Genomic DNA, 25,000 nt, shown 5'->3' on the forward strand with positions numbered 1-25,000 from the left:
CACTTTTTTTGTCCCAGCTCTTCTTAAAAATTCTTCATTTGTTACCCTTTCAGTCCAAGATATCCTCATTATTCTTCCAACGCATCACATCTCCATTGCCTCAAGTCTCTTTTTCATTTAGCGCTTATAGTACATGATTCACAGCCGTAAATAAGCGACGACCACAGAAAACATGTTTAAAAATCTTAATCTTAGGTTCCAATTCATATTTACGTTTGTTAGAAGTTTCTTTACTTTTTCAAATGCTGCTTTACTCTACCTATTCGTGTTCTAATTTCCTTTTCTGATCTTCCATCCCCTGTGATCATGCAACCTAAACACTTGAAATACTGAACTTGCTTCCCATTTAGTATTATCTTTGTATTAAATGTTTCCTTTTTTTTTTGTCAGCAGCATTACTTTGGTCTCATTTAAGGATATTTTGTAAAGAAATTTTGCTCTATTGTGACTTTCTCCTTCCACATCTATTTCTCTGTTTTGTTTTTCCTTTTCCATTGTGTCTGTGTTATGTGTCAGGAAAAAAGGACATCGGTTTTGGAAAATGCTTACCCGTTTTGGAAAATGCCTACTGTTATTGGTAAATGTCTCCCATTTATTTTTATATTTTCTGGCATTTTTGGAAAATGTTTATTGTTTCTGAAAAACCTCTCCCTTTTTTTATGTTTCCAATTTTTTGGAAAACGTCCCCCATTTTGGGAAAACGTTTCCATTTCTTGAAAAACGTCCCAATTTTTTTTAAATTTTTCTGTCGTTTTTAGAAAACATCTCTCGTTCCTGGAAAATGTCTGGAATTTTTGGAAAACATCTCCCGTTTTTGGGAAACGCCTTTAGTTCTTGAAAAACGTTCCCATTTTTTATAACATCTCTACAGTTTTTGCAAAACGTCTCTCATTCCTGGAAAATGTCTGGATTTTTTGGAAATAATCTCTCGTCTTTGGAAAACGTCTTTAGTTTTTGGAAAAAAGTCTTTAGTTTTTGGAAAATGTAAACTGTTCTACTCACCGTCTTCTCTCCGAGACGAAAGACCTGGCAGTCGAGGGTCGCTACTTCGCCGGCCTTGACGGTAACATTGGTGCTGTTCTCGTGGTTCAAGAAGAACGGAAGGGTGGCCGCGTCGGGTGTAGTGGTGGTGGGCTGTGTGGTTGTGGTGGGCAGGTCGATGGAGGGGGCGAAGGCGCGAGCCACGGGGATTCCTGTGGAAAAGGAGAAGAACAGAGAATGAACATAAGAACATAAGAATGAAGGAGACTGCAAGAGACCATAAGGCCTACACTAGGCAGCTCCGTATCCATCACCACCTGTCATCCCCATCCATAAAGTTGTCTAACCGTTTCTTAAAACAACTGATAGTTTCAGCGCTTACCACATGGTTACTAAGTTGATTCCGTTCGTCGACCACCCTATTTTAAACCAGTTCTTGCCTATTTCCTTTTTAAATCTAAATTTGTCCAGTTTATAGCCATTACAAAACACAAAATGGTGACTGATCATAAAAAAAAAAACCGGGGTGACTCTTCTCGAAAAGGGAAGAAGAAGAGAAAATTGGTTGACATTTGAAGAGAAACAAAATTACAAAAGGTGATGTTATGAAACGAAAAGCGAAAAATGGTCTATCGAAGGGACGGAGGTGTGATTCCTGAGGAAAGGGGAGGAAAAATAAAAAAAGGGAAAATGGGTTGAAATTTGATACGAAACAAAATGGAAAAGGGCGATTGGTTCTGGAAAGAAAACGGGGAAGGTCCATGGAAAGAAAACGGAATAGGAAAACTTTGGGAGGATGAAATGGCAAAGAGATGTTTTCGAGGTGGGCAAGAGAAAATACTAAGAATGGGAAGTGTGTTCTCGTGTAGTAGCAACCAAAATCATATTATATGAAAATGAAAGTATATATATACAGTATATATGTATTACATATCTTCATGTTAAATATAATTCCTATACTGTATTACACATTGTTATATACTTTTTCTTTTCACTTTTTTATGTATGGATTGGTAGTTGGATTCTTTCCATATGTTGAAAAAATACTACTAAAATAAAAGTCTATAGGGGTCAATTAAAAACATACATATATGTACTACATGACCCTTATGAGAGAGTTACCCAGCCAAAGCATACATCCACCCTTCACCCATCCGGCGCCCATTCCCTTTCTATCTATCTTAGCTCCTTGTGGATGGATGGCCATCCCTGTCTCCCGCCACGCTGCTCGGCACAGAAGCAATGCAGTAAGAAACAGCGCATCCACAGCAAGGTCCGACAACCTAAGACGGTTTACCCTCACCGATTCACTACATGAGGTCAAAGAAAAGTAAAAATGAATAAATAAATAGATAAATAAATAAAATAAATAAACACAAACTTGGATTTAAGCGTCGACGTAGATGTGGTTTCTTAAACTCCCTGTTTTGAACGAGTTCAGGACAGATGAAAAAATATCAGTTCAGGAAGTTACGGAGTTTTCCAGTCAGAAATCGAAAGAGAAAAGACAATAAATTGGCTGAATGTATAAAATACAGAGCATAAGGAAGAAATGATTCATGACTTTCTATGTCAGGGGTTACTAAAATACGGCCCGCGGGCCGGATCCGGCCCTCGAGGTCAGTTCGTTCGGCCCGTCACCGCACTGAACATGTCACGGAATAAAAACTATATTTCATCTGTCGAATTTATAGTTGACGACCTGACTAACTAAGAGTTATCTGAAAACCTTTACGTGAGCAGTTAATGTATTTGTAAACTTAAAACTAACGATTTTAGAGTGGGTTTTGATGCTTATTGATTTTTCTTAGGATTAGATATTTTGTTAAAGAATCTGAACCCACAAAATCGAACAGGAGCTTCTGTAATTTGAATGAAAGTGTCTGGCGTTGGCTACAAGTGATTCTCAAGGGAGCAAGCAAGCGCGCACAAATACTCTCTCTCTCTCTTTCTCTCTCTCTCTCTCTCTCACACACACACACACACACACACATAAACACGCACACAATTACACACATGCACACTTACTTACTGCAGTTTATCGTAGCCGGTGACGACTTTGATTTCTTCCTAGGATGATGCGATGAAAGATGAGGTTCTTCCCACATGTTGGATATGTCTACCAAGGGTTTGGTGAAGCATGGGCGCCTCTATTAGCATGTCGCCGTTGTCTTTTTAGTGCACGTTGAGTTGTGCGGTACACTTCCATGACAGCAACCCATTGCTTGATTTTTGCATTCCAGATGGTTCAGTTATTTGCAAAGGCCTCACGGGACTTCGGTGGCTGTTCTGATATTGTCCATTGAGTATTTTTCTTGGCAGTTGTTCCTCTCGTATGCGGATAACATGCCCAAGGGAGCGAAACTGTCGTTTGATAATCATGGCCTCAATGCTTACACTTTTTGTACATTCAAGGATCTGAGTGCGTGGCACTCGATCCTGCCATGTGAGGCCTAGGATTTTTTGGAGACACCAGATTGTGCTAGGTCACGCTGGTAAATCGTCCAAGGCTTAGCACCATACAGCAATGTGGAGATGCATAATGCTTCATAAACCTGGATTTTGGTTGTTAGTTTCAAGTGTTTGTTGTTAAAAACTTTGGATCTTTATGTGCCGAAAGAACGTGATGTTTTGTTGATTGATTCTATTGATGACATCATTTTCAATCATGGTGGTAGAAAAAAAAACCGATGCTGCCGAGGTTAAAAAATAAGACAGTATGAAGCTCAGCTCCATTGATATTAAAGGAGAGTATCTTTTGATTTTGGTTGGATAACTGGGCTACAATTTCAGCTTTGTGTGTGTTTATTTGGAGTCCAAATGCTTGATAGATGGAGGATAACGAATCCAACATGCATTGCATGGTCAGCTGTGTGAGCTACAAGGGCGGCATCATCTGCATACTGTAAGTCCACTACCTGCTGTGTGGTTGTTTTGGTGTCTGCTTGGAGTCTTTGGATGTTGAATAAATTCCAGTCCAGTCGGTATTCTATTTGAACCCCACACGCGCGCAGACACATACATACTCACACACACACACACACACACACACACACACACACACACACACACACACGCGCGCGCGCACACATACACAGACAGACACACATAAAGACACATGCACACACACACACACACACAAAGACACACACACAAAGACACACGCACATACACACACACACACTCACACACACATACAAAGACAGGCATACACACACGCACACACACACAGACACACACACACACACACACACACACACACACACACACACACACACACACACACACACACACACACACACACAAGATGTTTGGAACAAATTGGACGAGGCAACTGTATGTGCAAAAAAATATACAAGAATTTAAGAACAAACTAGATGCCTAAAGATACAAAGACGAGCCACTACGAGCATAGCTCCCTTCCGGCATAATACAACTAGGTAAATACAACTAGGAAAATCCACACACACACGAACACACACACACACACACACACACACACACACACACACACACACACACACACACACATACACACACACACACAAACACACACAAAGGTTGGCCGATAAAGACCGACGGGATCCCACGAGACTAGCTGCTTCCCCGCATTGTATAGCTACCCTCCTACATACACAAACTTTGAAGTACATACGTTTATAGTTCTACCACCAAATGTATTTACCTGTGTAAATAAAAAATACTATTTCAACTTAATTCATTTTGTGTGCGTATCTTTATATTTCTTTCTGAAATAAATGAAAATGCATCTTTCGTCTACAAAAATTCTGATGACAATACCTGGGTAAGATATTAAGATAACGCGGATTTAAAATTTATTCACCAAACCTCTCACGAAAATAGTATATTCTAGACCTGAGACATGACCAAACATCGACATGATATCAAACTACCTATTTCTAGGTATTTATCAAGTAAACCACTGTAAGACTCTTTAGATTCATTAAATACAACTATTCAAGATACAAACAGAAATGATACAGGATATACAAATTCACCAAGAATTGACATACGAGATAGAAAAAAAGATCAAAACGAACAATGCAAACAATATGATAAGAGACAATAGAACAAGACCAACAAAAGAAACTTAGAAAAATGAAAAAAAAAATGCATGAAGGGTCAAACAGCGTGAGTAAAGACAGTCGTGAAGAGGAAAGGGGATGCGGAGAGAGAGAGAGAGAGAGAGAGAGAGAGAGAGAGAGAGAGAGAGAGAGAGAGAGAGAGAGAGAGAGAGAGAGAGAGAGAGAGAGAGAGAGGAAAGCAGAAAATATCTCTTCCAGTTTATGGTGTAAAGACATAAAACTGGGCTACGATGAGGACCTATGAAGGGAGACAGAACAGAAAATATGAGAAGAGGCAGGTGTGGTGCATGTATGTATGTATGTACGCATTTATGTGTATATACTCACACAAACACACACATATGTATATATATATATATATATATATATATATATATGTGTGTGTGTGTGTGTGTGTGTGTGTGTGTGTGTGTGTGCTTGTGTGTATGTGTATATATATATACAATTATGTATGTATGTATGCATGTATGTATGTATATATGTATGTATGTATGTATACCCATATCGAACATGTTTTGTATGAAAGATGAGACAAAGAATAGCTCGCACATATATTCGGAGGACCTACTGCTAAGTAGCACGTCTCTGATAGCGAACAAGGTAATTCCTAATAGATCAAAAGACTTAAGAAATCACCGTCTTTCTAACGCGTTGGTGGGCTATGTGGACCAAGAAGGACATCTGCCTAACTGGCAACAGGCGGAGGAAATGGGGAAAGGTCTGGCCAAGGGACGGAGGAAGGCGGTTGACGTTCTCTGCATAGCCACCAAGGCTAACATGAACGAAAAAGTAGGGGACGTCAACTGGACAGAACTTGCAGCAAAATATGCAGCCACAAGGAGCTGCGCCGGGACAGGGGTTACCTAGCAAGGGGGTTTTATCCGGGGACCAGATCTCCGAAGGTCTCGTCACACCTTTCCGGAATTGGCGACTTGATGTCGGCTGTTTTTTTTTGTTTTTTTTGACACAATCTATTCTGTTTGTATTTTTATTTTTATTTTCATTACTTCGTTTCATTTTATCTTATTATTTTTTTTTACATATTTTGGGTTTTACACATTCTCACACCATATGGCTTAACAAATACATTTTTCACATTTTAAACAACACAACGCACACCGGAGCTGTCTGGTAATTAACTGTATATTTGAAATTGAATTGTGATTAATTGATTGTATGTCCAACCACCCGCGGATCCTGCCTTCATGGAGAAAATGTGGGCTGGGTTCCCAATGTATACCGCCAGCTTCGCCCCAGAATCACATTACTCTGCAGAGGCGTAAAGCGAAACCGGTCAGGAATAAACTCGGAATTTAGATCTAGACCCGTGAATTGTTTTTCCATATACATATATATATATATATATATATATATATATAAACATATATATATACATATATACATATATATATATATATATATATATATACATGTATATATATATATATATATATACATGTATATATATATATATATATATATATATATATATATAAAACACTTGTGAGAAATGTAGTAACACATCTGTAAATCACAACAACACCAGTCGGACGACAGAAGGAGTTGAGTAAGCGAAACTATATATTTCGATTGCTAACTGCAATCCTCTTCAAAGTTGAAGAGGATTGTAGTAATTGAAATATATAGTTTCGCTTACTCAACTCTTTCTTTCGTCCGACTGTGGTGTTAAATGTGATATATATATATATATTGAATCAGCATATATTTCTACTAATAATTCATCGAATCATCGAGGAGGGTTTATCAATTTAGCTAAAGAAACTAGTATTTTAATTCTAAAACACGCCAGAAAAAACGACCTTTCCCAAGTGTCCGAAAAGATAATTAGATTTAGTACATAAACTCCAATTGCAGTTCTACATACACTCTCTGAAGAAGTTCTACGCGAACGAAACGTTAGAGTGTATAGGGTTCCGAGCCTTCCCCTGTATATATGTTCTCCATCATCCAAATAATATATATATATATATATATGTTTTGTATATTTGTTTTGTTATCATTTGTCCGTTTGTTTATTATTATTTGTTTGATTCTCCTTTATTATTAGTTATGTCAATTTATTATTATTTACTGTTTACCTGTTTATTATCTAACTACACCTATGCATTTTTTCATTTTATATATTATTCACATTATTATAGTTTCTATTTGTTCATTTATTTGTTATTCATTATTATGATTTTTTTTTCGCATCCGACCTAGATATGGACCAAAAGGTCTCCTGTCGGCATGCTCCGCCTTTTTAATCCTTTGTAATATATATATATATATATATATGAATATATATATACATATATATATATATATATACATATATATATTATATGTGTGTGTGTGTGTGTTGTGTGTGTGTGTGTGTGTGTGTGTGTGTGTGTGTGTGTGTGTGTGTGTGTGTGTGTGTGTGTGTGTGTGTGTGTGTGTGTGTGTGTGTGTGTGTGTGTGTGTGTGTGTGTGTGTGTGTGTGTGTGTGTGTGTATAATATATATATATATATATATATATATATATATATATATATATTTATATATATATATATATATAATATATACATATATATATATATATGTATACATATATATATATATATATATATAGACAGACAGATAGATAGATAGATAGAGAGAGAGAGAGAGAGAGAGAGAGAAGGAGGCAGAGAAAGAGTGAGAAATAGAGCCTGAAATTCAGAAGGAATAGCCAAGAAGACAGAGAGATATTGACACTGAAAGAGACTGAGAAACAAATACGTGGACATGAAACCAACAGGAGCAGAGGAAGAGGAGGAAAGATTCCATAGCTTGGACCTGAAACTAAACAAAAAAGAGAGAGAGAGAGAGAGAGAGAGAGAGAGAGAGAGAGAGAGAGAGAGAGAGAGAGAGAGAGAGAGAGAGAGAGAGAGAAGGTCGAATTCTGAAGACTAAAAGAATATGGAGACATCTGGTGGAAGGAAAGCTCTCTTGTCTCTGGTGAAAGACGAGAATGCCGAGGAGCTGGACGTAGACACTTTATCTAAGACACACCTTCAAGGCAACTGCCAGTAAATAGACAAAGATAGACACAGACACAGGTATTCACACACACACACACACACACACACACACACACACACACACACACACACACACACACACACACACACACACACACACACACACACACACACACACACACACACAGCGCCTGGAGGATTTAAGGACATTTCACTCCTTGCGTATTATCCCTTTCGAATTAATTCTTTTGCTGTAATTTTGGCGATAAGGAGAGGTCTTTTAATGTTTGTGAAGACACAATAATTTCGACTGGTCCACACAAAGCTGTGTTAAATCGAAATAAAAAAATCTGAAGAACATGAAGAACAAGGCACTGTTCTTTCTCTGACGAAAAAGAATTCGGTCAAGTCCAAACGCTTGATAGAAGAAATGAAAGTTAACAGGGCCTTGTCACGTCCCCTAGAGTCATGTGCACCAAGCCTCTAGTATCTATTTCACAAGTGGTGAAGAGCAATGGCCAGGTTATTCTGCACTATTTCTAGAGAGTTGTTGGGTTCTAGAGAGGAGGAAGACTAAGCCATGGAAGGCTGTATGTGTTTTAGTAGGACTTATGTGTTTATATATATATATATATATATATATATATATATATATATATATATATACACAAATTGTAAGATTGGAAAGACACGATTGGGAACAAGAGACTTTATTCCTGACCGGTTTCGCCTTTGAGGCATCCATTACCACTGAAGAAGCCGCAATGGCGAAACCGGTCAGGAATAAAGTCTCTTGTTCCCAATCGTGTCTTTCCATTCTTACCATTCATACACCTGTCATGGTGTCACGATATATGTATATACATATATATATATATATATAACGTAGAAACCACTGTTGGAGTAGAAAAGACTGGAAACGGGGAATCTATATATTTCGATTGCAAACTGCAATCCTCTTCAGTAGATACAAATAAGAGAGAGGGCGTACTGTTTAAGTAGCACCCTTAACAAAAGAAAGGGGAACATGGGAAGATATCTCTACCCTATTCTCACTCCGTATGTGAGGTCAGGAGGCAAATGAGCTTTCACTAGGTTGGAGATGAAGAGTCCGGACATTATGTCCGGGGACCATTGGCCCTTTGAAATATTCATGTTGGGCTGAAATTCAATGATCGTAGATTCTACCATTTTTCTCCTGAACTCACATCTGGATTTATAAATAAGCTCAGCTCTGTCCCAATCTAAACAATGTTTAAATTGCTTAACATGTTGGAACACAGCTGAGCTATCTTGTGCATATCTAATGGAACGTTTATGTTCAATGTCCGGACTCTTCATCTCCAACCTAGTGAAAGCTCATTTGCCTCCTGACCTCACATACGGAGTGAGAATAGGGTAGAGATATCTTCCCATGTTCCCCTTTCTTTTGTTAAGGGTGCTACTTAAACAGTACGCCCTCTCTCTTATTTGTATCTACTGAAGAGGATTGCAGTTTGCAATCGAAATATATAGATTCCCCGTTTCCAGTCTTTTCTACTCCAACAGTGGTTTCTACGTTATTGACAAATGTGTGATTACATTTTTCACCTGTAATATATATATATATATATATATATATATATATATATATATATATATATATATTCTCAACTTGGTTCTACGTCACGTGATGAATTCCTTTTTCTCAACAAAATCACGGTCATCCAACATCAACTATTATTTCTGTGATGATGTTTTGGCAGGCTATTAGAGCTTACAAAAATATTCTGGTATAGAAATGTATGTGAATGTGTGTGTGTGTGTGTGTGTGTGTGTGTGTGTGTGTGTGTGTGTGTGTGTGTGTGTGTGTGTGTGTGTGTGTGTGTGTGTGTGTGTGTGTGTGTGTGTGTGTGTGTGTGTGTGTGTGTGTGCCTGCGCGTGTTCCTGAGTGTGTCTCAGTGTCTATATTTGTCTTTTTCCATCTCACATTTCCACAGCTGTGCAAGCAACCTAATCTAACAAATCACTCCTGGCAAACATAATGTAACTGAGCGGTGGTCAGAGAAGAAACGGGGGCGGCACCAAAATAAACGAAGAAACACGAGACGTTACTTTAACATTATTCTCTGAAATGGTCTCGCAAACCTCAACCCCTCCTCTCTCTCTCTCTCCCTCCTTACCCTCCCTCCTTCGAACCTTCCTCCACGCCCTCCTTGACCCTTCCATTCCCACTTTCCCCATCCACTTGTAACACTTACAGACTGGTCTCTGCCGAAGGGATTGGGAGACACTTACTCCTTGAAGGTATGGGGTTCAGAGGACAAAAAAAAAAAAAAAACCGCATGTGTGTGTGTGTGCGTGTGTGTGTGTGTGTGTGTGTGTGTGTGTGTGCGTGTGTGTGTGTGTGTGTGTATGTGTGTATGTTTGCGTATGTGTATGCATGCACATTTGTGTGTGTGTATGTGTGCGTGTGTGTGTATATGGATGGAGATTATTTAGTTAAGTCTGAATCCCACTACACCAAAAATGCAAAATGAATAGAAGGATATGAATAATGATAGACTGTAGATAGCTGAATACATACAGACATATATATATATATATATATATATATATATATATTTATGTATATGTATATGTATATATATGTACATATATACATATATATATATATATGCATATATATATATATATGTATATATATATATGTATATATATACATATATATGCATATATATATATATGCATATATATATATATATATATATATGTATATATATACATATATATGCATATATATATATATATGCATATATATATATATATATATATATATATATATATATATATATATATATATATATGTACATTTTAACAACCACAGTGTACTTTAATTCTAAGCCAACAACATCGGTAGACCGAATGGAGGCCGACATACAGGAATTGAAATACGGTACTGCCGAGGACTTCAACTCAGCAATCACATGACATATATATATATATATATATATATATATATATATATATATATATATATATATACATAATTATATATATATGATTATATATATGCATATATATACACATATATATACATATATATGTATATATATATATCTATATATATATATATATATATATATATATATACATATATAATGATGATGAAATACACTTTCTTGAAGTTCATGGATAATCACTAATAAGTTCAAAATCGGATTGCTTATCAGTATTTGTATTACGTGGGGATCATTGACCAAATCACATATAATGAGGGCATTAGCCGCAGTCCGAGGTATAATCAGATAGATCTGTGGATGGCCTAGAGTGGTCGTATTATTGTCGTCGTCGTCATCGTCAACGTCGTTGTCGTCATCGTCATCATCATCATCATCATGATCGTCGTCGTCATCACCACCACCACCACCACCACCACCACCACCACCACCACCACCACCACCATCATCATCATCGTCGTCGTCATCATCATCATCATCGTCGTCGTCATCATCATCATCATCATCACCACCACCATCATCATCACCGTCGTCATCATCACCATCATTATCATCATCATCAACATCATCATCATCATTATGATCATCCTTTTCAAATGTTGATTCTTCCACTTTGAGTAAAAGAAAATAAAGATATTCCGTAAAGAAAATTATGTTAATCATCATTTCAAGGATATCTTGTTATAATATATTCGCCTATTGTAATGAAAACATTTGCACATAATTATAAAAACATTTATAGCATTCTATGTTATACCTATTTGGAAATGAATTTTTCAAACGTGTTTCTTTTTTCAAATGACTCATTTCTCTCTAACCACGAGGAAATTAGGATTGAAAAAAATATTAATATAATTTTACTTTAACAAAAACCATGTATATATACATATATATATATATACATATATATATATATATATACATATATGTATATGTATATATATATATATACATATATGTATATATTTATACATACATAATATATATATATATATCTTTATATATATATATATATATATATATATATATATATATATATATATATATATATATATATGAAAAAAGCTGGAGTCCAGGAACCATGATGGTATAAGTAAACTGCATCGGACTCAGAAACAGATACTTTAATCCCGACGTTTCGAGCCCTGTCCGGGGGTTCGTCCTCAGGGGCTACAATGATGAGGCAATTAGGCCCTCCTTTATATACATAAACTTAAAACATATGGTTCACTTGGAAAGGAAAGCGGAAACTCAGTCGGGCTAACTTCATTCTTCCTGTTCCATGAAATTCATGTGACCAAATGCCCGAGGGGTTGACCTGGAGTTCCGCGAAGGTATCGGGATTTTCGGGACTCGCACTTCCAGAAATCCCTAGGTGGGAAAATGTCACCCTCCTGTTCTTGGTCGCACAATCTCCTAATGTCTCTCCTGCTGCCGGCTGCGTGTCCTAACCTTGCCCTTCTGTAGATGGTGTTGAGTGTGACGGATCTGTTGATGAGGTTGTTGCCACCGGCCCACGCTTCCAAAAACAGCCTGCTGTCCTTCTTGCTGTTCTTGTACAGGACATCAGTGCCCTGCCAGTCGAACTCGTGTTCAAGTTCCTCGCAATACCTTAATACTGCCGAGCTCTGCTTCCTCCTGTTTACTGCTTTACGATGTTCTTGCAGTCTCGTGGCCATCTTTCCCCACGTCTCCCTAACATAGTATGCGTTGCAGTGCTTACCCGTTATAGATTGCACCGGCTTGGTCTAACTTGCTCTCCTTATCTTTGACTCTGGTGAGAGCTCCGTGTAATGTGTTGCTTGGTATGTGTGCCACGTAAACACCTTGCCTTCGAAGCAGTCTGGTTGTAATCTTCGAAACTCTCATCACGTAAGGTATGGTCACCCTTGCTGTCGATGGTCACGGGCTTCGGTCGCCTTACCCTTATGGTGCCGTCTACCTCTTCACTACTAGGTTAGGATATCCGTTCTCAGGTAAGACCTTCCTCAACCTGTTCCTCTCTTCTGTCAATGAAAAAGACGCTGAACAGACTATCTGAGTCCTAATCCACAACGTCTTGACCACACTCTCTTAATGGCACACAGGATGGTTGCTCTCTTGTCCAGCTAGCAATCGGAGTGTATAGCCTTTCTGTACACACTAGTGCAGAGAGTTTCCACCGCGTGTCACCTGTACGTCCAGAAACGACAGCTGGCCTTCTACCTTCTTCTCCATCTCAAATTGGCTATCTCCGTTCTTTGCATTTAGCTGCTGAAGAAAACCCATCCACTTCGCCCTTCTTTAAGACTGCGAATACGTCATCTACGTACCGTACCCACACCTTCAAGGACGGTAGTGCTCCTGCTAGAACTTCCTCCTCATAGGGCTGTTTGGTGATTTCAGCCAATATCACCAACATCGGTAAACTCATGGGAGTCCCGACTCTTTGGTGGTAAACAAAGTCCCTTAACCTGAAGAAAGTCGAATCCAGAGACAGTTTCTCATTCTCCAGGAAACCCTGCGTCTCCTCCATAGCGGACATAATGGTTCGCTTTACCAGGTCTTGTGGTAGAGACGTAAACATGGCTTTGGCGTCGAACGATACCATTACCTCATCCCTTTCCATCATCAAAGCCAGGTTGTAAGTGGGAGATCCCCTGAAGGCAATAATGGGACTCAAAGGTATTCCATTGTTGTGTACCTTAGGTAGCCTGTAAAAATTAGGAATAACGATTTCACCTGGCCTCGTCCACTGCTTTCCCGTCTCTAACGGCTTTTCTCTTAGTTTTGTCAATTCTCCTTCGACTTTCGTCTACAGCTTCGACGTCAGGTCAATTGGGATAACCTCATAGGTGTTGTGGTGACCTTACTCTCGTAGTTTTCTCTGTTCATGATAACAGTGGTTCGCCCTTTGTCACTCGTGAGCACTACGATGGACCGGTCCCGCCGAATATCTGCCAAAACTTTAGCCTCCTCCGAAGTAAGGTTGTGTTCGTGCTTATTTTTACTTGTGCGCATGTGCGTGTGTGTGTGTGTGTGTGTGTGTGTGTGTGTGTGTGTGTGTGTGTGTGTGTGTGTGTGTGTGTGTGTGTGTGTGTGTGTGTGTGTGTGTGTGTGTGTGTGTGTGTGTGTGTGTGTGTGTGTGTGTGTGTGTGTGTGTGTGTGTGTGTGTGTGCGTCTGCGTGTAGGGATGGGTGAGTGGGTGGATGAGTCTATGTTACTGTGTCAATGTGTGTGTGTGTGTTAGACGGACACACAAGGTAGATAACGACACAGGTACAGAACTATTTACATAGAAATATAAAAAAAAAAAATAAAGTGACAGAAAATGCCAGGACACACATGCACGCCTGTGTATGCAAAGGAGGTCTGCATGCGTGGAAGTTGAAGAAGCACACAGAAAGATAATATGAAAGTGTTTACATTGTATTTGAGCTACCCGCTCTCTTACTTGTTGGTTTTGCCTAATGAGATTAAATAAACACAAAAGTTTAAACTTTTTTTTTCATTCTTAGTTGTAAATTGTCTGGTTCTGTAATGCCAGCGTAAATGTTGATTTTGCTTTAGCTCCTGTATATATATATATATATATATATATGTATATATATATATATATATATATATATATACATATATATAAATATATATATATATATATACATACATACATACACATATGTATATAATATATATATATACAGTATATATATATATATATATATATATATATATATATATATATATATATATATATATATACATATACATATATATGAATGGTAAGAATGGAAAGACACGATTGGGAACAAAAGATTTCATTCCTGACAGGTTTCGCCTTAAAATCTCTTGTTCCATTCGTGTCTTTCCATTCTTACCATTCATACATCTGTCATGATGTCACGAAATATACACACACACACATACATATATATATATATATATATATATATATATATATGTAAAAATATATATATATATATATATATATATATATATATATATATATATTGGTAGGAGGCCATGTTGTATACATGATTTCAAGAAATCTACAGCGACAATGGCAGTGTTGAGTTTATATTGGAGCTTTAATTTCTCTCGTGCAACAACCATCGCAGAAACTTGTTGTACGAGAGAAATTACAGCTCCAATATAAACACAACAACGCCATTGTCGCTGTAGATTTCTTTAAATCATATATATATATATATATATATATATATATATATATATATATATATATATATATATATATATATATATATATATTGCAAAAATAATCACAATAACGCGTGACGAAAAGATATTGCAGAAACCACAGGGAAATTAAAGTCGGAATACTGAACGTTTTCGTCTATTACGTCATAGGATATCATAGGATAGTAAAGCAGTACCTAGTTTCCTAATTGTACCAATTGTCCTATGGATCTTTCGGCCACATTGTTTTTGTTCTTTTTATTTTAATTTTTTTCTTGTTACTATTACCATTCTTATTTCCATGTATGTATGAATGTATATGTATTTTTATTAACATTAACATTTCCATTTGTAATTGAATGTGTTGTATGTATAATGTCCGAAGGTTTTATGTGGCTATGACCTTTCCCAGTTTTCTTTCTTCTGTATAAATAATGTGTTCTATTTTTTCTTTCTTTGTACTCTGAGGATGTCGTAATAGACGAAAACGTTCAGTATTCCAACTTTAATTTCCCTGTGGTGTCTGCAATATATATATATATATATATATATATATATATATATATATATATATATATATATATATATATATATATATACACATATATATATTTACATGTATAAATATATATATACATATTTATGAATATACATATATATATATATCTACATATCTTTTTTCAACCACAAATCACTTTTAATTCCATGCCATCGCAGTCGAGACTGAAAAATCGCTCGATGGAGGCATCCGTTGGAAATTGAGACGTGGACGAGCCGAAGATTCGAACCCAGCTAACCCGTAACAAAGTTACAGTGACTTAAACCAACATCTTCAGTCTCGACTGGGATGGCATGGAATTAAAAGTGATTTGTGGTTGAAAAAAGATATTAATTGATCACTGGGAACCATTCAGTGTATATGTATATATATCTACATGCATAAATATATATATATATATATATATATATATGCATATATATGCATATATACATATATATATATATTTACATATATAAATGTATATGTATAAATAACACATATATATGTATATATATATAAATGTATATATTTGTATATATGAACATATATATATATATGTATGTATATATATATATATATACAGTATATATATGTATATATATATATATGTGTGTGTGTGTGTGTGTGTGTGTGTGTGTGTGTGTGTGTGTGTGTGTGTGTGTGTGTGTGTGTGTGTGTGTGTGTGTGTGTTCTACATTACATTTTTTTTTTTGAGGTATTAAAAATTTTTCCTTGGTTGATGAAATGATGGAAAATTTCAAACCAACCTGTAGTTTGACTCAACCAACCCAAACGTATCTTTTATATATTCTCTTGTGTTCCACAGCAGACAGCTTTGTTACTCACAAACATAGCCTTGCAACCGCAAGAGATTATAGTTGAATTTGTGTTCTATGATTTTCATTGACAGTTTTAGTCTTGAATTCACACAAGCTCTGTTTAGAATTTCTGAAATGAATGTATTTTTAAGTCCAACATATTTTGATTCTTTGGTAAAATGCCAAAATGCTGAATATTTCTTAAGTCTTGAAGCGTGGAAAGCATAGACGAAAAGCATTTCGAAAATATAATTTTACTCCCTTCCTTGGTGTGAGCCCTGAAAACATGCATACATATATGCAAACGTTCATAAATACCTGTATACATCCATACTTAAATGCATAAACATATACGTATATGTATATACATATATATACACATACATGCATTAATATATATATATATATATATATATATATACATAATTACAAACTTTCATATGTATAAATACACGCGTACATATACAAAATTGCCTCTTTCCTATCATATGAGATATAGCCAGCCAAGACACGCACCCACCCACTCACCCTTCACCGCTCGCCCTTCGCCACCCACCTCACACCCATTCCACACCCATTTGCTTTCCTTTTCATCTTATCTCTTAGATAAAAGACATTACTTTTTCCCCTCCCGTTCCTCGTTTTGTATATATATATATATATATATATATATATATATATATATATATATATATATATATTCATATATAATATATCAATCTATTTATCTATCTATACATCTTTCTATCTCTTTATCCACCTATCTACCTATCCATCTATATTGATATACCAAACATTTTTTTCCTTCTTATAAAAGAGGTACCTAGCTAAGGCATCTACCCACCCCACACCCACTCCACACGCATTCAATACCCATTATCTCCACCTTCATCTTAGCTCCTTGTGGATGAAGGGCCATCTTTGCCCTCCACCCCCACCCCCGTCCAATGCCCGGGTCAGAAGCAATGCTGAAAGACACAGCAAAGTTGATCGATGATCAATATTTCATTCTAATTCATCTGAAGCTCAGAATGTATTTCCTCAATCCTTCAAGAACTCGAAGAGCTGTCAACTTGAAAACTGCGAAGAAGATCCACCATATTCAGACCTTTTCCTAATCGACTCTAACTGTATTTACCGTGCAATTGACCTTAATTTTCCTAACTTCACAATACTCTACCCACAAATAGCACGTCTAATGATTTGACACAGGACCTGGAAAATCTTTTCTCGACAAAAAAAATGGTGTCTGAAATTTAAAAACAATTTTCGCATCCCTCCTGTCTCTTTCATTAGGTACGTCAGGCAGACAGACAGATAGAGAGAAAAAGAGAGCGAGCGAGAGAGAGAGAGAGAGAGAGAGAGAGAGAGAGAGAGAGAGAGAGAGAGGGGGGGGGTGGAGGGTGGATCCTTGATAATGTGTTTTAGTTTCCGAGTCCAGTCCACTCAGGTGGAGTCCCTCAAGTCCTAGCGAGCGTCCCGCTGCTGGGAGACTGGCTAAGTGCTCAGTGTCCTCGTGTGTGTGTCTCTCATGTCCTACAGCCTCACTTGAAGTAAAAGGTCATACCTACACACGTGACATTCCTCATGTATTTACAAAATCCAAACATAAATCACAAACATGAGTATTTTGTGGATATACAACTATTTAGGCGCTCGCGCATGTGTGTATGCATGTATTTGTATATATACATATATATATTCCCATACATACATACATACATATACATACATATTATATATATAAATATATGTATTATATATATATATATGTATATATATATATTTACATATATGTATATATTAGGGGTGTGCCGATTAATTTTTTTTTTTTTTTGCCGATGCCGATGCCATTGCTGATTCCTATTTACTCTTAGCTGCCGATGCCGTCACCGATCCCGATTCCTATTCACCCCTAGTTGCTGATGCCGATACCGATGCCGATGCCGATTCCACTTCATACGATTACGGTATATCAGTTTTTAATATAAAGTAATTAAACTATGATTTTACTTGCTTTATAATCTCGGTAGATTTATACACGCCAGTTGTTGAGCTGTTAGATGCTAATGATTGAATGAACTTAATGAAGTGCTTATTGATTGACCATTTTATAATTATCAATGTATGATTGTATTATTTTCTATCGGTTGAAAAAGAGGTTCAAAATTAACTATTTCATAGGTTTTGATGTAACTACTAACTTCAAGTAACTTAAATCATTTAATGCTTGGTTTTAATAAAACACATGTGCAGAGTCTAAAATTTCTTAATCAATTTCTTAATCCTAACTTATTAGTAAAACCTAAACCTAACTCAGTCTCTACTATTCAATATTTGACCCATGGAATGCGGGAAATGGAAAAAAAAAAAAAAAAAGTGTTTTGTTGTTTTAAGCTGTGTCTGGGCATAAAATCCAAAAAGGAATAAAAAAAACTCAATGAAACTTCCATGGGTTAATAGTTAAAGTTAAACATTCGCAAATTGAAATTCAACAACATCAATATCTCCCCTGTTTCAGGAGTAAAGCGGTTACGGTGTGAACATTACCACCAATGCTGAAGAGGCGTTCATTATCTGCTGAAGATGGTGGAGAACACAGCATTTTGTTGGCAACTTTCCCAAGTTCAGGATGTGAGTTGTGGTTGTCTCTCCACCAACTCGAGGGATCCGATTCACGTGGTTCCAATGAAAGGGAGGAAAATTCATCCTCCACTTTGTAGTGTCAGAACAGATGAAGGGTGAATCAAACAAGGTCATCATAATAAGACAACAGGGCAGGACTCGCAGTAATGGGTATAAACTGGACAAATTTAGATTTAAGAAGGAAATAGGCAAGAATTGGAATAAACTTAGTAACCATGTGGTAAGCGCTGAAACTATCAGTTGTTTTAAGAAACGATTAGACAACTTTATGGATGGGGATGACAGGTGGTGATGGATACGGAGCTGCCTAGTGTAGGCCTTATGGTCTCTTGCAGTCTCCTTTATTCTTATGTTCTTAAGATATTCTTGTTTTTTTTCATTCTTTTCTTTGAAGTTTTACTTCGTCCAAATTTGACTCACGTGATTATAAATTTGACAGCAAATGATCTAAACACGAGTCAAAGTCATAGCTGTCTTATGCATTTACTTGTCAAAACACATAAAAAAATCTTTAAAAGCGATTGATTTGGCTATAATTTGTTGCGGAGTAAGTGGGTTCAATCCATCCGCCGATTTTTCACACTTATAAATGGGTAAAATCGATCGAGTCTAAGTACGCCCGGACGATTTATTCCCATATTATTATCGCTTAATTTCTGTTGTAGAAACTTTGCAGTTACAAAAAAAGAATTATATAAGATATACAAAAATTAAAATTAAAAGTTGATATAATTTACTCTAACATCTACTCTGACTTGTGCTGCTTTTTTAAAAGTTTATCCGGTCGTATGTCCTCGTGTCTGCAGATTTTATCACCTCTGAATAATATTTTCGAAACGTGTGTTATGACACTAGACGGCAATGTAGGTTTACCACTACCACAGCATATTCCTAACCACCTCATTCCCTAAGGTTGTGATGCTATGTGAAAAGAAAATAAAGCAATGATTATTTGGTAGTGGTATCTCATATAGCACATAATATGCTGCTTGGCCCTATGCAACCACCAGAACAATGAATAATAGATGAATTACTGAACTAGCATCGGCATCGGCAAAATACTGCATATGCCGAATTCCCCCCTCAAAAAAAAAAAAGGAAAAAATTCTCACCGATACCGAAAAAAAAAATCTTGCCGATGCCAATTAATCGGGACACCACTAATATATATATATATATATATATATATATATATATATATATATATATATATGTATATATATATGTATATATATATATATACATATATGTAAATATTGATATATGTATATATATATATATATATACATATATATATATATACTTATATATATATATATATAGATGTACATAAATGTATGTATGTATGTATCTACGTACGTATGTATGTCTGTAGGTATGTATGTATGTATCTACGTATGTATGTATGTATGTCTGTAGGTATGTATGTGTGTCTCCCAACAGTATTGGACATATTATCAACACGAAGTTGGTTATATGTGAAAATCGAAAGCTAGAAAGTGTCCGAATATATCAGTTATTCGATGGTTAAATACCATAGGGAGCTACCATATTACGAGTACTTCAGGGAATAATACATGGGAACGGGCAACACCGCATTCGCTATTGATTAATCATTTGACATACAGAAAAGAGTTACCTGAACATGTAACCTTTCAAAACCCCTTCGACATCCTTTGTAATGCTTATGTAAAGATAGACTTTATATTCTGTGCTTTTGTATTTGTAAGGTTTCAATGCTAGTCTTGTGTTGGTGTGGTGAAGATTTGTATTTTGTTGTTTTGTTATTTATTGTATTATTTATATTATGTTATTATGTATTTATATTATGTATAAGATTTGGTTGTGTTGTATATCGCAGATGCGATGCGCGCCTTTGTTTTGGCGCGAATTGGAGCGTGGCGTTAGTATCAAAGACGGCTTTGTTAAGGGTGCACGCATATGTGATTGTGTCATTTTGTGTGTATCCAAATATAAACTTTAAGTCTTTAATTTGCGCACTCATTAGCCACCCAGTACAGTCTCCCAACCATCCTCCTCTTGCCTCCCGAGCCGATGAAAAAAAAAAAAAATCTATTCTGAAATGCGCTCATTGCTATAGGGTATTTCATACGTATCTTTCCACTATCCTTTAGACCTTTCTCCATTTGTCACGCAGACCAATCTCACCGAAGCAAATGCCCTGACTTAGTTGTTACGAATTCTTTGTATTTCATAAAGCCTCACCGAGGAATATGTTATACATTATATTGACAAATGCTTTTGTTCTAAGCTGTCATAAAACTGACCTAACGTCACAGGAAAGCAAAACGGACCAAGGTAATATTTTGATGTATATTGAAAATTTGTGATAACACCAACACCAAGGATTTTTTACCAGGTTTTTATTAAATTGATATGTTTTCCAAGAAATAACAGGATTTCAATTTATACTAAAAGCAATAAAATCTGTGTGACCTCTCTAGCCATCATGTAAAATGGAAGTGGCTAAGGAAAATGCAAAATACTCAATATATTGCAACCAAATTTAAATTAACTTATTCTGTATATGCATATGCTTATGTATATGTATATGTATATATATATATATATATATATATATATATATATATATCTACATAGATATATATATATATATATAATCAACCACAGTGCACTTTAATTCTAAGCCGTCAACATCGGAAATGCCGTGGAGGCGCATGCAGAAATTGAAACGTAGTACTGGCCTTGGTTCGAGTCCTCAGGCGTACTACGTTTCAATTTCTGCATGCGCCTACACGGTATTTCCGATATTGATTGCTTAGAATTAAAGTGCACTGTGGTTGATAAAAATGCATCTCTAGTTACTGGGACCCATTCAGTGTTGTACATATATATACATACATATATATATATATATATATATATATATATATATATATACATGTATCTAAGTATATATGTATATATATATATACATACTCATATATACTTATATATACACGCATGCACGCACACACACACACACACACATAATTATGTTCATACATATGTGAATATATGCACTCTGTGCACTCACACGTATATATATATATATATATAATATATATATATATATATATATATAAATATATATATATATATATATATAATATATATATAAAATAAATATATATATTATATATATATATATATATATATTAAATCATCACTAAACTATGCATGCCAGAAGAATATATTTCTACATTGTGAAATGCTAAATCTTATCTCTTTACCCAAACAAACCAATATGACGAGAATTCACTCTGCATATCCTCCCCATCACATCCATTGCTCCTTCCCTCTCTTCGTTTTCATTTTCCAATTGGTCCTAAAGATCTACAGCCTTGTTTACCTCCGTCAGTCCTTCCCTCTTTCCCCCCTCCCTCCCACTCCTTCTCCTTCCCCTTCCGCTTCCTCACCTCCCCCTCACCCTTCCCCTCCCGGTGATCTTCCTAAAGTCTTCGGCTTCAGAAGGTCTCATAGGTAGAGACTAGATTTCTCAAAGAAGAATATGCTAGACAGGGACTGAAATTATGGTAAATTGACAGAAAATAGTATTAGATCTATCCTTCCTCTTAATATGCTTGCTTTCATTTATGTATACAATTGTTAATATAGTATCATTTATGGGGAAAATATGCAATATTTAGCATGTTTATAGTAAATCTGTTGCTGGGACTCTTTGGTCTTTCTTCTTCTACCTCATTTCCTATTCTTTACTCATTTTTTCCTCTTCTTCTTCTTCACCTCCTCTCTATCCCTCTTTCGTTTTCTCCCCTTCTTGACGTACCGTCATGGCCAAAATATATCTAAATGTTTACTTCGTTCTTAAGTACGCAGTATTTCTTTTTTAGAAAAAGAAGATATATATATATATATATATATATATATACATATATATACACATATATATACATATATATATATATATATAATATATATATATATACACATAAAGTGTATAAGACAAATGAGAGAATTGGGTGGGGAAGGTAAACGAAGGTGGGTTGGGAATAATTTATTGCGTTAATGTTGCGACCATGTTAGTCTTCTTCAGAGGACCTCTTAAGAAGACCAAAGTGGTCGCAACGTTTTGGCAATAAATTTATACCAATTAGCTTTACCTTCCCTACCCAATATGTATATATATATATATATATATATATATATATATATATATATATATATATATATATATATATAAGATGTTACCAACCTGTCCGTAGCTCGGGACCCATTTTTTCTGAATAAAATAATCTGACATGAGCTAAAATAATACACATATTGTGTATCACTCTTATCTCCCATTCATTCTCAACCTCATCCTCATCCTCACTATCAACCTCTTCCCATTCACCCTAATCCTCATATTCACTCTCAGATTCGCTATCACCCTCAATATCACCCTTACTCTCACCCTTAGCTTCTTCACCCTCAGCATCAACCTCACACTCACCCTTACACTCGCCCTCACATTATTCCTCAGCTTCTTCACCCTCATCCTCCACATCAAGTTTATTTCCACCCTCATCCTCAACCCTAATCCTAAACCTCAAGTCAACCTTTAACCTTTCTTCGTAACCCTGTTGTTAATCTCGGTAAAGGTCAACATCTACCTAGTCTCCATTTCGTTTCAGTATTTATTTATTTATATATCTGTCGAATAATCAATTAATTAATCTATCTATATATTTATCTATTCATTTCTTTATTCATTTATAATATATTCCTGCTTTTATTGACATCTTCTATGTCGAATTTTCTCCTTTCATTTCTGTTGTTTTTAAGAACTTATGTGACGTCTATGTTCTTCTGGGAATTTTTCTTTTTTTTTTAAGTTTCCCTCTCATAATATTTTCTTTTCTTATTTTCTTCCAAATTCTCAAACTATCACCTGTTTGCCACCTCCCAATTTCCTTTCTTTCACAGTTTCCTAAAATCATTTGTCGTTTTCCTGAATTTTTCATCTCGTACCAATCGTTCACCCGTCCCATCTTTTTCCTCTTCCTCCTCCCCATTCTCTTCCTCCATTCTCTTCCTACTGCCTTTATTTCCTTCCTACCCTCTTCCCATTACGAGCCGCCCCGTTTTCTTTTTCCTCCTTCTGTCTCCCCTCTTTTATGGCTTTCTTTCATTTTTCTCCTCTTTTCCCCTCTTTTTCTCTCTCTCCCTTTATGCCTCTGCCTCTCCATTCTTTCTTTAGTCTCCTCATTCGTAATTACGTGTCCTTCATCCAACCTCACATACGTCCAGTCTTTATTTTTCGATTTTTATTCCCAACTCTTTCTGATCATACCCTCTTCTTTGTTCCTTTTCAATTTTCTCTCTTATTTCCATGGCTATTCACGTTAACTCTCTCTTATAAAAGCCATTTCTGTTTTCTCTTCCTCTCGTTCTCTCTCTTTCTCTTTCCCTCTCTCTTTCACCCTCTAGCAAGGGCGTATATATTGGTGAAAAGATTGTGATATACAGTACATATTACTGTTCTACGGTGTTTTTTCTACGTTCGTGAGTGTTACAATTTATACAGACACACGCGCACACACACGCACGCACACAAAACATGCACACACACACACACACACACACACACACACACTGGTCGAACTGGAATTGCCAACCCTAGAACAAAGTTGAGAACGAGGGGACCTACTAACCATCTACAGAATTATGAATGGAAAAGAATGCCTTGATAGAGAGGACTT

General features: G+C 36.1%; 1 protein-coding gene across 1 annotated transcript in view; it reads right to left on the reverse strand.

The window, feature by feature from the left end:
• LOC143032530 (hemicentin-1-like) overlaps positions 1 to 25,000 on the reverse strand; it is a 706,298-nt gene that overhangs the window by 325,735 nt on the left and 355,563 nt on the right. The window contains exon 4 of the mRNA XM_076197397.1: positions 1,003 to 1,193. Within this exon, the coding sequence (XP_076053512.1) occupies positions 1,003 to 1,193 (191 nt within the window). The remainder of the gene's footprint in view (positions 1 to 1,002; positions 1,194 to 25,000) is intronic.

Source organism: Oratosquilla oratoria, chromosome 14 (genome assembly GCF_046742065.1).
Source record: "Oratosquilla oratoria isolate Oo_2021 chromosome 14, ASM4674206v1, whole genome shotgun sequence".
Classification (NCBI taxonomy): Eukaryota; Metazoa; Arthropoda; class Malacostraca; order Stomatopoda; family Squillidae; genus Oratosquilla; species Oratosquilla oratoria.